Raw genomic sequence first — 12,500 nt, forward strand, 5'->3', positions numbered from 1 at the left:
CTTAGGCAATGCTGCAAGAGGAATGTGTAGCCTTTGCATATGACAGTGACGATATAGGTTGTATTCCATCGTTAAAGATGCATATTACTCTCAACGACACCAGTCCAGTGCAAAAGACCTACAGGTCCGTCCCAAGACCCCTTCATCAAGAAGTGAAGGAGTTCCTGCAGGATCTGTTGAACAAGGGGTGGATCACACCTTCAAGGTCACCGTACTTGTCACCAGTGGTATATGTTCGAAAAAACGATGGCACTCTCTGCCTTTGCTACGACTACAGAGAAGTGAATGGCAAATCAGTGCCTGATCGATATCCCATACCAAGAATACTGGACATGTTGGACCCACAAGGTGGGAGCTCGTGGTTTGCAGTGTTGGACCATGGGAAGGCTAGCACCAGGGCTTCCTGGATGTACAGAGCCGTCCATTAGCAGACTTCATCACACCGTAGGGAGTGTACGAATGGGTCCACATCCCCTTTGGTCTGAGCTCTGCACCCGCTGAGTTCCAAAGAAACATGGAGCACTGTTTAACCAGCCTGAGAAACAAAGTCTGCCTCAACTTACCTTGATGATAATTTGGTGCAAAGTGGCAGTGTCGATGAACATCTGGAACATGTCCGCCTGGTTCTAAAGCGCTACAAGGAGCACGGTGTGAAATTGACACAGAAGAAATGGAAACTTTTCAAATGAAAAGTGAGGTTCCTGGGCAAGATGGTAACAGAGGAGGGCTACACCATGGACCCAGCAGAGACTGCACCGGTGATAAGGAAGTCATTACTATGTTAGTTATCATGATAAAAGTATATCATTACTACTATAGTTGCTGTTAGGATTGTTTTATCATGCGTTTGTTTCTGTTAGTCTTAGTCTGAATTGTTCTCTTTGTGAGCTGCATGCGTGTCTTGAAGTGTGACCCAGTGACACCTGGGAGGCGATGCCCCCATGCCGACCTCAACCTGATACTCCTGAACACTGGTAAGCGATGTCTCCATCCTGGCCTCAGCATGTTTTCCTTCTGATCTTAAGCAGATACTCCTCAACACTGGGAGGAGATAACGCCCTTCTACCGCAAGAGTTTAACCCCAAATGCCATAAACATGTCTTTAAATAATGCCATGCTTTTTCTCTTGTGGGTTTATCAGGACACTCTTGCAGCCTTGAAGAAACATGTACCTTAGTATTTATGTGCTGTTGGTGTAGCCATCTCTGTCAGCATTTTCACTGTATAAGCATGTAACCCTTTGACCTGAGAACGCAATAAAAAAGAGCAGACACGGACTACTGTCATGATCCTGCCACTCCAGCACGAGCTGTGCGGGCGTCCGTGCAGGTGCGCTGATTGGAAGGTGCACACCTGCCCCTCGTGCAGCCTGATTATGCTGTGGATTTATATGACCGCGATGACAACTGGCCGGTGCCAGTTCATTGATCTTCATGTCCCGTTCGTGTGCTCCGGTATCCCTGATTGAACCTGTGTATACCGACCTTCGTCCGTTCTCCGACCAACCTTGTAAACCGGACTCCTTCGTTACTTCTGCCTGCTTTGATTGTTCTCCTGTGTACCGACTCCTGCCTGCCCGCTCACCTGCTCTCTTCGCCCGACGTCCCAACTACCGCTGCTGCACCGGACTGCCTGCTCGATCCCCTACCTCTGTATATAATAAACGTGTCTCTTCTTGAACTACCTTGCGTCTTCCAAGTTCCTGCATTTGGGTCCTACTCTCGTTCCGATGGGGCGTGACAACTACCACTTTGGCAGTCTGAGGAAGCGCACTCACACAGTGTGGCCTCCGTCTGCACCTTGCAAGAGATACAATCTTGGTTGGTTTGAATTGACTCTCTACAGTCCTCGGGCTTGTCTTAGCTGTTTTTCTAGGAACATCTCTGACAACCGTTGATGGCCCTGAAAGAAAGGATGTTTGCAACGGTAGGCAACCTCCGCCAGATGCTAGGTTTCCTGTCCTATTACCGATGTTTCATTGCTCTCTTGACCTCCAAAGCCAAGCCATTGTAAATCCTTCTTGCCCCACCCAAATCTGAACAACAAGACCAAGAACCACCATCAGAGAACCAAAAGAAACCAAGAAAGACAAAAAAGGTCACTTACCCTCTCACACACCAATTCAGTGGACCACAGAGCACCAGGAAGTGCTGAATCAGCTGATCTAGACCCATCACCAAACCCCCAATCCTGGGTTATACTGACTTCGACCACCCTTTTGTACTTCACTGTGATGCCTCACAGGATGGGTTGGATGCAGTGCTGTACCAACGACAGCAGGTTAAGTTGGTGCCTGGGACGCCTGGTCAAATTTAAAACTAAACATTGCCCAGACAGTCATTGTGGGGATTGAGGTCAAAATGAGTAAAATTTGGTGAAAGGAGTAAAACACAACAGTACCTAAAAGGATGCGACAAAGGTCTGAGGCAGTCTGTACTGGGACGGGAGGTTTATACAGGATAGTTTCCTGGTGTCTTGCGGTCCTTTCAGTTTCTGCTACATTTGGTGAGTGCTTCACATGTTGGTTCTGATATATTATTGAAATTATTAGACATTTAATTAAAAAATGAATAAGAAATATGTATAAAAACTGGACATGCTGAACACAAATTCTTTATTTTTTTAAATCTTTAAATCAATGGACTAATGAACTAGTTTATTCATATCAGCATAATCAAGTGAAATGATTGAAGATTTTTTTCAATAAAAAATGGATAAACTGTTTGATCACATATAACTCAGTTCTTTTTAAAGTCAGTCAATTATGCATGTGTGCTTTTGTGTTACAATTTAAAGTACAGTACACAGGAATCTGGGTTGTAGCATAAATTTTCAATTACATGAGGAATATTGGAATAAAATAACTGCGCCTATCATCAGTGACTAAGTAATGGTAAGTAATATTTGCAGTTTTTTTTTCTTTTCTTACCATTGCTTCTTCAGCAAAGCTGACATAAAGACTAAGATGACTTGTCATTGACAAATACATAATTCACAACATCTGCCCTCAATTTTCAGTTATGAACATTATTGCTGTCCATCTGTATGTCAGCTAAAGAGTTAAATATTTTTGATTAATTGATGTGGGTTTGCCCCAGCTCCACTGTGAGATGGGAGGCTGCAGGCCTGCTATATAATTTAGACTTTAAAAGCATGCCAACTCAATTACACAGGTTTTACTAGAAATTGGGCGCAACAGCTTCTTATGTAAAGATTATCAACTCAGCCAAGGAGCCTCTGTTTCTGTTGCTTATCTTTGGTAATATTGTATGCGCTTACATAGACTTCGCTTGATTTAAAAAAAAATTCAAAAACCGATGCTTTATTTAATTAATGTTGTTATTAACAACTAGATTTGATTTCATCCATTTATTTTGTCAGGAAGCAGCTATTATTCAAAAATTTATGTATAATTAATTATTTTGTGCATTATGCAGAAGGCTGAAACACACCCCATGTGGTTGAGCAATTGATCTAAATTGGCCAACGGCTTCTGGAAAAGCTCCATTCCTTCAAAAGCTCCACAGCTCCATTATGTCATTAGTGTGCTTGTCTTGTCCTATGTGTGTGTGATGGGGGACATTACACTTTGGAACAAGGAAGGTTGAATCTCTTGTAACTGAAAAAAAAAAATATGGGACAAAGAAGAGAAGGTGTTGAAAGTCACTGACTATAATCTATGCAATAAATGAAGCAATTGCCTGTCTAGATTAAAATAATTTAAAAAAATTAACGTTAAGAGATTTTATTGAGATTTTCATTTTACAGTATCAGCAAATAAACATTGAATTTCAAATCATATGGCATCATAGGATGTCATGTGGGGTGTTGGGGTTGCTAGATGTTTCATAAAATATCGTCTTGGGTTTGAAATGTCATGTTGCAGAAAACAAGGGTTTACGGGTGAAAAAACTATTTTGTGCCAATGTTGTACTTGTCATTCGCTCAGAAGAAATAGCTTTTGGAGAAGATGGAAGGTACGGCACATGCACCTGGTGTTTTGTTGCCAGTCAGTAGGAAGTTAGTGTTTAACTGGGAGAGCAAGGCAGGCAGAGCAGACATAATTAGCATATACAGCAAGAAAGGATCTGAAATCATTGAAGTGGCTCCCTGCAGAGGACGATTTCAAGTTCGCCACGGTAGAGCTTTCCTCCATCAGACAGGCTCATGATGCTCTGCTTGTAGCCTGTTAGGTTCTTCAGGTCGGCCTCCTGGAAGACATGAGGTGCTGTGATAGGTTACATATGACTGAGTCGGGAAAGCTGAAAGAATATCTCCTGTCACCAACTAACAACATTAGTTCAGAAGAAAACACAATTTGCATCTCAATTTAAACACAATTGAGCATCACAGTAAATAATACTTTTCAGTCATCAAGTTTTCATTTGGATTCTTTTTTTCCCCTCATAGCACTTTTGTAATAAACTGTTGAGATAATGCTAATTTATAAATGAGCCTGAATGATATGCATGATCTGAATTTTAAAGTAAGCAATTCACATATTGAGATTATCCATCCATCCATCCATCCATCTGTCATGAACAGGGCTCGTGGGTGGACCCAAATGCACCACTCCAGAGACAAGCAGGCAGTACAGAGGAAACCTTTATTCGGTCCAAGGTCGGGGATCAGGCAGACAGTCCAAACAAGCAGAGGTAATAGTAACAGCAGGTTTACGAGGGTGGTCAGGGGACAGGCGTGGGTCGGTACACGGAAGACAGACGTCAGGCAAACGGGAGTACGGGAACGAGGCATCAAAGGCAATGATCTGGCGGAGGACTAGTCGTCCCCTGGGTCCTATATAAACTGAGTGTCATCAACGTTCATGAGGCGCAGGTGTGTGTCTACTAATTGGCTGGCCACGCCCAGCCCGGGCTGGAAGCCAGGAGCATGACACCATCCATCCATCCATCCATCCATCCATCCATCCATCCATCCATCTTCTACTACTTATGCGAGGTCGGGTTGCAAGGTCAGTAGCAGGGACAGCCTGACTTCCCTTTCTTAAACCATTTCATCCAGTTCTTCTAAGGGGGGGATCCATCCCAGCCGCTACACACTCGTCTAGGAAACAATCCACTGAGAGTTGGACATCACTGCCTTTTTCAAGTCCACAAAACCCATGTAGACCAGATGGGTGAACTACTTGCCAAGGGTGGAGAGCTGGTCCACTGTTCCATGGCCAGGACGAAAACCACATTGCTCCTCCTGAATCTGAGATTTGACTACCAGAGGACCAGAATTTCCTCAAAGCCATCTGGAAGTCTTTTTCCACGGCCTCACCAAACTCTTCCCACGCCAGAGTGACCACCAAATCTGCATTCCGCTTGGCCAGCTGGTACATGCGCGAGTCAGACTTACAAATAGATTTGAGACACTTTTACAAGACCCTGTCCAAGAATGCTCAATCTCCACCACCACTGAAAGGCATAGAATTAAATCATACAAGAAAAAAATGGTACCCGCAATGTTAATAGTTGGTGGTGGCGCTGTCAAGGTTAGGAAATATTTTACAGTGAGAAGAACAGCAAAGTACTGTGTTTTCCCAATCACATGGTGTCTGATATAGCTGCAAAAACCAGGAGATCACTCATCTGCACTCATCTGTGAAATCTGTCATTATACACATAAGGACCAATTGATGTTTTCGACCAGCAATCAGAGGTAATGAAGATTTGATTGTTCTCCTAACAAAAGCGCAATGTTTGGATGCTGAGGTTTTTATAAGCAGACCTCTCCCACTTGTATGATTTGGAGAGGAGAGTTTCTCTATGCTCAATTAAATAAGCGGTTAAGCGAAGTGTGTACTGTACCAACAGTGAGTTTCATTGACAATTTCTCAGTTTTTGTTTTGGGAGGGGGGAGCACAGACATCTTTACAAGGCAGATGGTTTTCTGTCTAAATAGACAAGGGGTTAATTCATGGGCTGCCAATATTTTTTACTGAGTGGGTCATTCACTGGCCTGAAGAAAACAGTGAACATTATTCCATAATAAAAATACACAGGAGCAAGCAAATGCTAAAATCTAAAATCAGTCTAGTGTTAAATCTGCTCTATAAAACCTTCCATTCAGCAGTGGATCCAGAAGGATTCCAATCCACAGGTTAGGAACACATCATTCCATTCAATGGGCATTTAACTATCTAGGAGTACATCCCAAAGAAACCCAATCCCTGGAGTGTAAAAGTATGGGTTAGAGCAGTGAGCTCTGGATACACACACAGATTCGAAGTTTATCAGGATTTAGCAGGATGTGGTGTTGTCAGTGGATTGGGAATGGCTAGAGATGTTGTTATGCATCTTTGTAATGACATCTCGCAAAAGAATCCCAATATGTTTTTTTTAGCAATTTCTTATTTCTTTTGCACCATTCTACAGTCTTAAAGGGCCACTGTCATGAAATGCATGATTTTTAGTATGTTATTAATGAAAAAATGGCAGCCGACATGGACCTATGCGTTTTTTCACCACAAATCATGATTTTGACGTATACAGCTTTTTGTAACTCCCGCCATAAAAATCCTCTCGAGGGATTTGTTTTCGAGAAGAACCAGGAAGTGACATACATGGCAGGACCGCCCTCAAGTGGACTCGTTTGTTTGTATTAGTTTTACCTCCGGGAAGGTAGGTCGTTGTTCTTTCGTGTTAGCCAAAATGCCGGCTTGTTGCATTGCGAGACATTGCTTGAACACTCGGGAGGATGGATTTACCCTTCATAAGTTTGCAAGAGACCCGGTTTGTCGGGAAAAATGGACTGCACGGGTGAAATGGACAAGAGCTTCGTGGGTTCCAAATGAGAGGTAGGTGTGTATACAGCTACTAACAAAAAAAAGTTTGGGGCGGACCACGTAATCGGTCTCTCATAACGTGACAAAATATCCTCGTACATATGACAGGCATGCTAAATGTGCTGAATGTCGATGTGCGTGTTGGATGGCGTTGGTCTCGATGGCGAAGGCTCCTGCATCGCCTCACCCACAAAGGCTGCGCGTCGGGCTCACGGATGGCGGCGGCTCTGAAGACACTGACGACAATGGCGCACTCAGCCGCGTGCAACGACAACGCTGTAAAGAGCCCCGGCTCGACGGTGTTGTTCGGCTCTGAAGAACGACAGCGTTGTTCATAGCACCGCCGTCCGCGAGCCCGGCGCACAGCCTTCAACGAAGCCGTGAACGGCGGACGCGGTGCCCTGGGTGGCGTGGCTCATTTTCAGTGCCAAGGTGGCTTATCACGGCACCGGGCCGCGATGGCTCATCTCCTCCGCGGAAGTGAAACGGACGGGGAGGCGGTTTGGCTGTGATCGCATATAATCTGAATATGGCTCGAAACAATAGGATAATATTGCCCCAGTAACTTCACTCGTTGTGTGATGTTCTCTTCTTCGAAAAGAGCTTCCATGTCAGAAGGGGCATGTTTGTCTCCCATAGCAGGGTCCACGGCCTGTTTTCAATGACGAATGGACAGGGGATGCAGCCAATATGGCAACCACTTGGATGTCGTTGAATGACACTTCCACAACTTTGCCCATGTATGACGCTTTCTCCGCTCATGTTCATTTTTTTGTATAGACATTGAAGTGAATAATGTTATATGTATTTTTTATTACAATATCTATTTTAGAATGTTTATAGGGATGACACTTGACCTTAAAAGATTAAATACAACATGTTTTAAAGTGTTTATAATGTTTTTATAAGTAATTGATTTTAAAAAAACAGTTTATCAATTGTTTAAGTGCATGATGTTCACCAGTTTGGACATGTCACCAACTTCTTGAAAAATGTGTTTGAAAAAATTTAAGGTGTTTATTTTTTCATGATAGCGAAAAAGAAGTGGGACACTGAGAGGACTGAGGAGAGGTGAAAGGAGTGGGACACGGAGAGGACTGATTCGAAGCGAAATGAATACATTGAGATGCGACATGGGGCAAAAGTAGAGGTGTCGAAGGCTAAACAAGAGGCATATGAAGACATGTACACCAGGTTGGACACGAAAGAAAGAGAAAAGGATCTATACAGGTTGGCCAGACATTGGGATAGAGATGGGAAGGATGTGCAGAAGGTAAGTGTGATTAAGGATAGAGATGGAAATGTGTTGACTTTTGCCAGTAGTGTCCTAAATAGATGGAAAGAATACTTTGAGAAGTTGATGAATGAAGAAAATGAGAGAGAAGGAAGAGTTGAAGAAGCAAGTGTGAAGGACCAGGAAGTGGCAATGATTAGTAAGGGGGAAGTCAGAAAGCCACAACAAAGCATGAAAAATGGAAAGGCAGTTGGTCCTCATGACATACCGGTGGAGGCATGGAAGCAATTTGGAGAGATGGCTGTGGAGTTTTTGACCAACTTATTCAATAGAATACTAGCAGGCGAAAAGATGCCTGAAGAATGGAGGAAAAGTGTTCTCGTTCCCATTTTTAAGAACAAAGGCGATGTTCAGAGCTGTGGGAATTATAGAGGAATAAAGTTGATGAGCCACACAATGAAGTTATGGGAAAGAGTAGTGGAGGCTGGATTCAGGACAGAAGTATCTGCGAGCAGCAGTATGGTTTCATGCCTAGAAAGTGTTCCACAGATGCATTATTTGCCTTGAGGATGCTCGTGGAAAAGTACAGAGAAGGTCAGAAGGAGCTACATTGTGTCTTTGTGGATCTAGAGAAAGCCTATGACAGAGTACCAAGAGAGGAACTGTGGTACTGCATGCGTAAGTCTGGTGTGGCAGAGAAGTATGTTAAAATAGTACAGGACATGTATGATGGCAGCAGAACAATGGTGAGGTGTGCCTTAGGTGTGACAGAGGAATTTAAGGTGGAGGTGGGACTGCATCAGGGATCAGCTCTGAGCCCCTTCCTGTTTGCAGTGGTAATGGATAGGCTGACAGATGAGGTTAGACTGGAATCCCCTTGGACCATGATGTTCGCAAATGACATTTTGATATGCAGTGAAAGCAGGGAGCATGCAGAGGAACAATTAGAAAGATGGAGACATGCACTGGAAAGGAGAGGAATGAAGATTAGCCAAAGTAAAACAGAATATATGTGCGTAAATGAGAAAGATGGAGGGTGACGAGGGAGGCTACAGGGAGAAGAGATAGCGAGGGTGGAGGATTTCAAATATTTAGGGTCAACAATCCAGAGCAACGGTGAGTGTGGTAAGGAAGTGAAGAAACGGGTCCAAGCAGGTTGGAACAGCTGGCGGAAGGTGTCTGGTGTGTTATGTGACAGAAGAGTCTCTACTAGAATGAAGGGAAAAGTTTACAAAACAGTGGCGAGGCCGGTCATAATGTACGGATTAGAGACGGTGGCACTGAAGAAACAACAGGAAGCAGAACTGGAGGTGGCAGAAATGAAGATGTTGAGGTTCTCGCTCGGATTGACCAGGTTGGATAGGATTAGAAATGAGCTCATTAGAGGGACAGCCAAAGTTCGATGTTTTGCTGACAAGGTTCGAGAGAGCAGACTTCGATGGTTTGGACATGTTCAGAGGCGAGAGAGTGAGTATATTGGTGGTAGGGTGCTGAGGATGGAGCTGCCAGGCAAATGAGCGAGAGGAAGACCAAAGAGAAGGTTTATGGATGTGGTGAGGGAAGACATGAGGGCAGTTGGGGTTAGAGAGGAAGATGCAGTTCATGACTAAAAGAGGAATAAAAAGACAAGGGGAGAAATCTACAAATTGGTTATCATAATTAATGCATGACAGGGCTAGTCACATATGACTGCTCTCGATATAGGACTCCGACTCACACTCAAGGTCACATCTTTGACCTGGTCATCTCCAAGGATCGTGAAAATCCATCAATTGACATTATGGAAATGGATATTTTTGACCATTTTTGGGGTATTTCTTGAATTACAGCTTATTCCAAAAGTTCAAACAAACTTAATATCTATGAAGAAAAGTTATTGTATATTCTGCATCATAAGGTGCACCACATTATAAAGCACACATTCAATGAATAGTCTATATTAAAACTTTTTTTCATATATAAGGCGCACCACATTAAAAGACGCATGCAATAGATCCTCCAGGAGAGGCTGAGGTTACGTTAAGCATCCATTCGATAAAGCTGCACTAAAGGCTCAATATTGATCCATATATAAGGTGCACCGGATTATAAGGTGCACCGTAGGCTTTTGAGAAAATTAAAGGCTTTTAGGTGTGCCATACAGTGCTGAAAATACAGTATATAAATGACAGCTCAATCACTAAGTTTTTGGACACCAAAGCTGAGCCATAAACTTTGAATGGTGAGACAGCTGATGAACTTTTGGACAATTTCACCTGGAAAATCTCAAATGCCATGAATGCTGGGACTCTTAATAAAACTTGGACTCTCAAGCCAACCTGGAACACTGAGGAGAGCTTCGATGGTCAAGAATTCTAAATCAAAGAAAAGCAGAGCAGAACGTACTTTAAGAGGAGAAAAATTACCCTCCAAACTGACTATGACCTCTAGAGACAGAGTCTTTGTAATTTTAGCCAAGAGTTAGTCACGGCTAAACATCAACACTTTTCTGAAATCATTAATAAGAACTTCAACAATACTCATACTCTGTTTGCTGTGGTTCACAACCTCAAAACCCCCCAAATCAGCGAGCTGCAGAACTCCAAACAGATGATAAATGCAATGAATTTGCTTGATATTTTTTGTGGAATATAGACTCCATCAGGCTAAATATCAGCACAAATTAGCAAAATGATAAAAGGGAAAACTCTATTACCATTTCAGAATTTGATATAGTTGACCAAAAAACTGTCGAGAAAACAGTTCAGCAGTTGAAAACATCAACGAGCTGTCTCGACTCAATACCATCTGACATTTTCAAAACTATTGTGAAGTCAGTGCTACCTCATTTGCAGCAAATAATCAATTGCTCACTTCAGTCTGGCAAGTTTCCAAAAGCTCTCAAAGTAGCTACTGTTAAGCCTCTTCTAAAAAACAGACCACTGGACTATTCCATGTTAGCAAGCTATAGACCCATCTCAAATCTCTCGTTGATAGCCGAGATTCTTGAGAAAGTTATTTTTAATCAACTCAGCAATTTCTTGAATTTAAATGGACTTTTTGATACATTTCAATCAGGTTTCTGAACTCATCACAGTACAGAATCTGCTATTATCAAAGTGCTAAAGGGTATAAAGGTTGAATACTGACTCTGGAAAGGTGTCAATTTTGGTCTTTTTGGATCTCAGCCTGGCTTTTGATACGGTAGATCACAAATTACTGCTAAACAGGTTGGAAATGTGGGTAGAACTAAATGGAACGCTCCTTAAATGGTTTAGGTCCTACGTAGAGGAAAGGAGCAACTTTGTGACCATTGGAGGTGCTCGGTCTCAGAGAATGGCAATAACCTATGGGGTCCCTCAAGGGTCAGGTCTTGGACCTTTCCTGTTCAGCCTGTATATGCTCCCCTTGGGTCAAATTTTTCAAAACTTTAAAGGTCAAGCGTCATGAAATGGATGATTTTTAGTATGTTATTAATGAAAAGACATCAGCCAATATGGGCCCATGTGTTTTTTCACCACAAAACATGATTTTGACATATACAGCTTTTTGTAACTCCCACCATGAAAATTCTCTCTCGAGATTTGATCTTGAAAAGAAGCAGGAAGTGACGTAAAGGACAGCAGGACCCTCAAGTGGACTTGTTTGTTTCCATTAGTTTTACCTCTGGGAAGGTAGCTCGTTGTTCCTTCGTGTTAGCCAAAATGCAAAGCTCATTGCATTGCTGGACATTGCTTGAACAATCAGGAGAATGGATATACCCTTCATAAGTTTGCAAGAGACCTGGTTCATTGTCAAAAATAGATTGCAGGGGTGCAGAGGACGAGAGTTTCGTGAGTTCCGAATGACAGGTAGGTGTGTATAGCAATCCAGCAATCAATGAGCTGTCTTGACTCAATACCATCTGGCTTTTTTTTAAAGCTGTTGCAAAGTCTGTGTTAGCGGATTTGCAGCAAATAATCAATTGCTCACTTCAGTCAGGTGTTCTAGCAGTGTCTCCAAGTGACTACAGTACAGTTAAGGTGTTGTGGCACTGTCACTGTTTTTGGCAAAAAAGAAAAAAGGATTGGTGTTAGTAAATACCTGGAGTTACCATCTGTAAAATCCAAAAACCAAGTCCAAAACCTTGGTGTTCGGATAGGTGTCACATGACATTCAACAGTCACATCAGTTCAATTACAAAAACTGCCTTGTACCATCTGAAGAACATATCTAGAATGAAGTGTTACATGTGTTCAGCAGACCACGAAAAGCTCATTCATGGTTTTATCTCTAGTAGACTTGACTATTGTAATGGTCTTTTGACTGGACTCCATAAAAAGAGCATTAAACAATTGCAGCTCATTCAGAATGCTGCAGTTCATGTTCTATCCAGAACAAAGAGGTCAGAGCACATACTGTAACTCAAATTCTTAAGTCTTTACACTTCCAGTCAGCCTGTGAGTACATTTTAAAGTTCTGTTACTGGTCTATAAATCACTCAAGGTTGTGAATACA

The 12,500-nt window shown here is 42.6% G+C and overlaps 1 protein-coding gene across 5 annotated transcripts in view; it reads right to left on the reverse strand.

Annotated features, from left to right (window-relative positions):
- Positions 1 to 2,737: 2,737 nt before the first annotated feature.
- Positions 2,738 to 12,500, reverse strand: part of calb2a (calbindin 2a) — a 50,332-nt gene continuing 40,569 nt past the window's right edge. For 4 of the 5 annotated variants that reach the window (XM_061822892.1, XM_061822891.1, XM_061822889.1 and 1 more), the window contains exon 11: positions 2,738 to 4,211. In XM_061822892.1, the coding sequence (XP_061678876.1) occupies positions 4,095 to 4,211 (117 nt within the window). In that variant the 3' untranslated portion in view covers positions 2,738 to 4,094. Of the gene's footprint in view, positions 4,212 to 11,975; positions 12,043 to 12,500 lie in introns of all 5 variants that reach the window. The other variant, XR_009795422.1, reaches the window with a different exon arrangement.

This window comes from Syngnathoides biaculeatus, chromosome 6 (genome assembly GCF_019802595.1).
Source record: "Syngnathoides biaculeatus isolate LvHL_M chromosome 6, ASM1980259v1, whole genome shotgun sequence".
Lineage (NCBI taxonomy): Eukaryota > Metazoa > Chordata > Actinopteri > Syngnathiformes > Syngnathidae > Syngnathoides > Syngnathoides biaculeatus.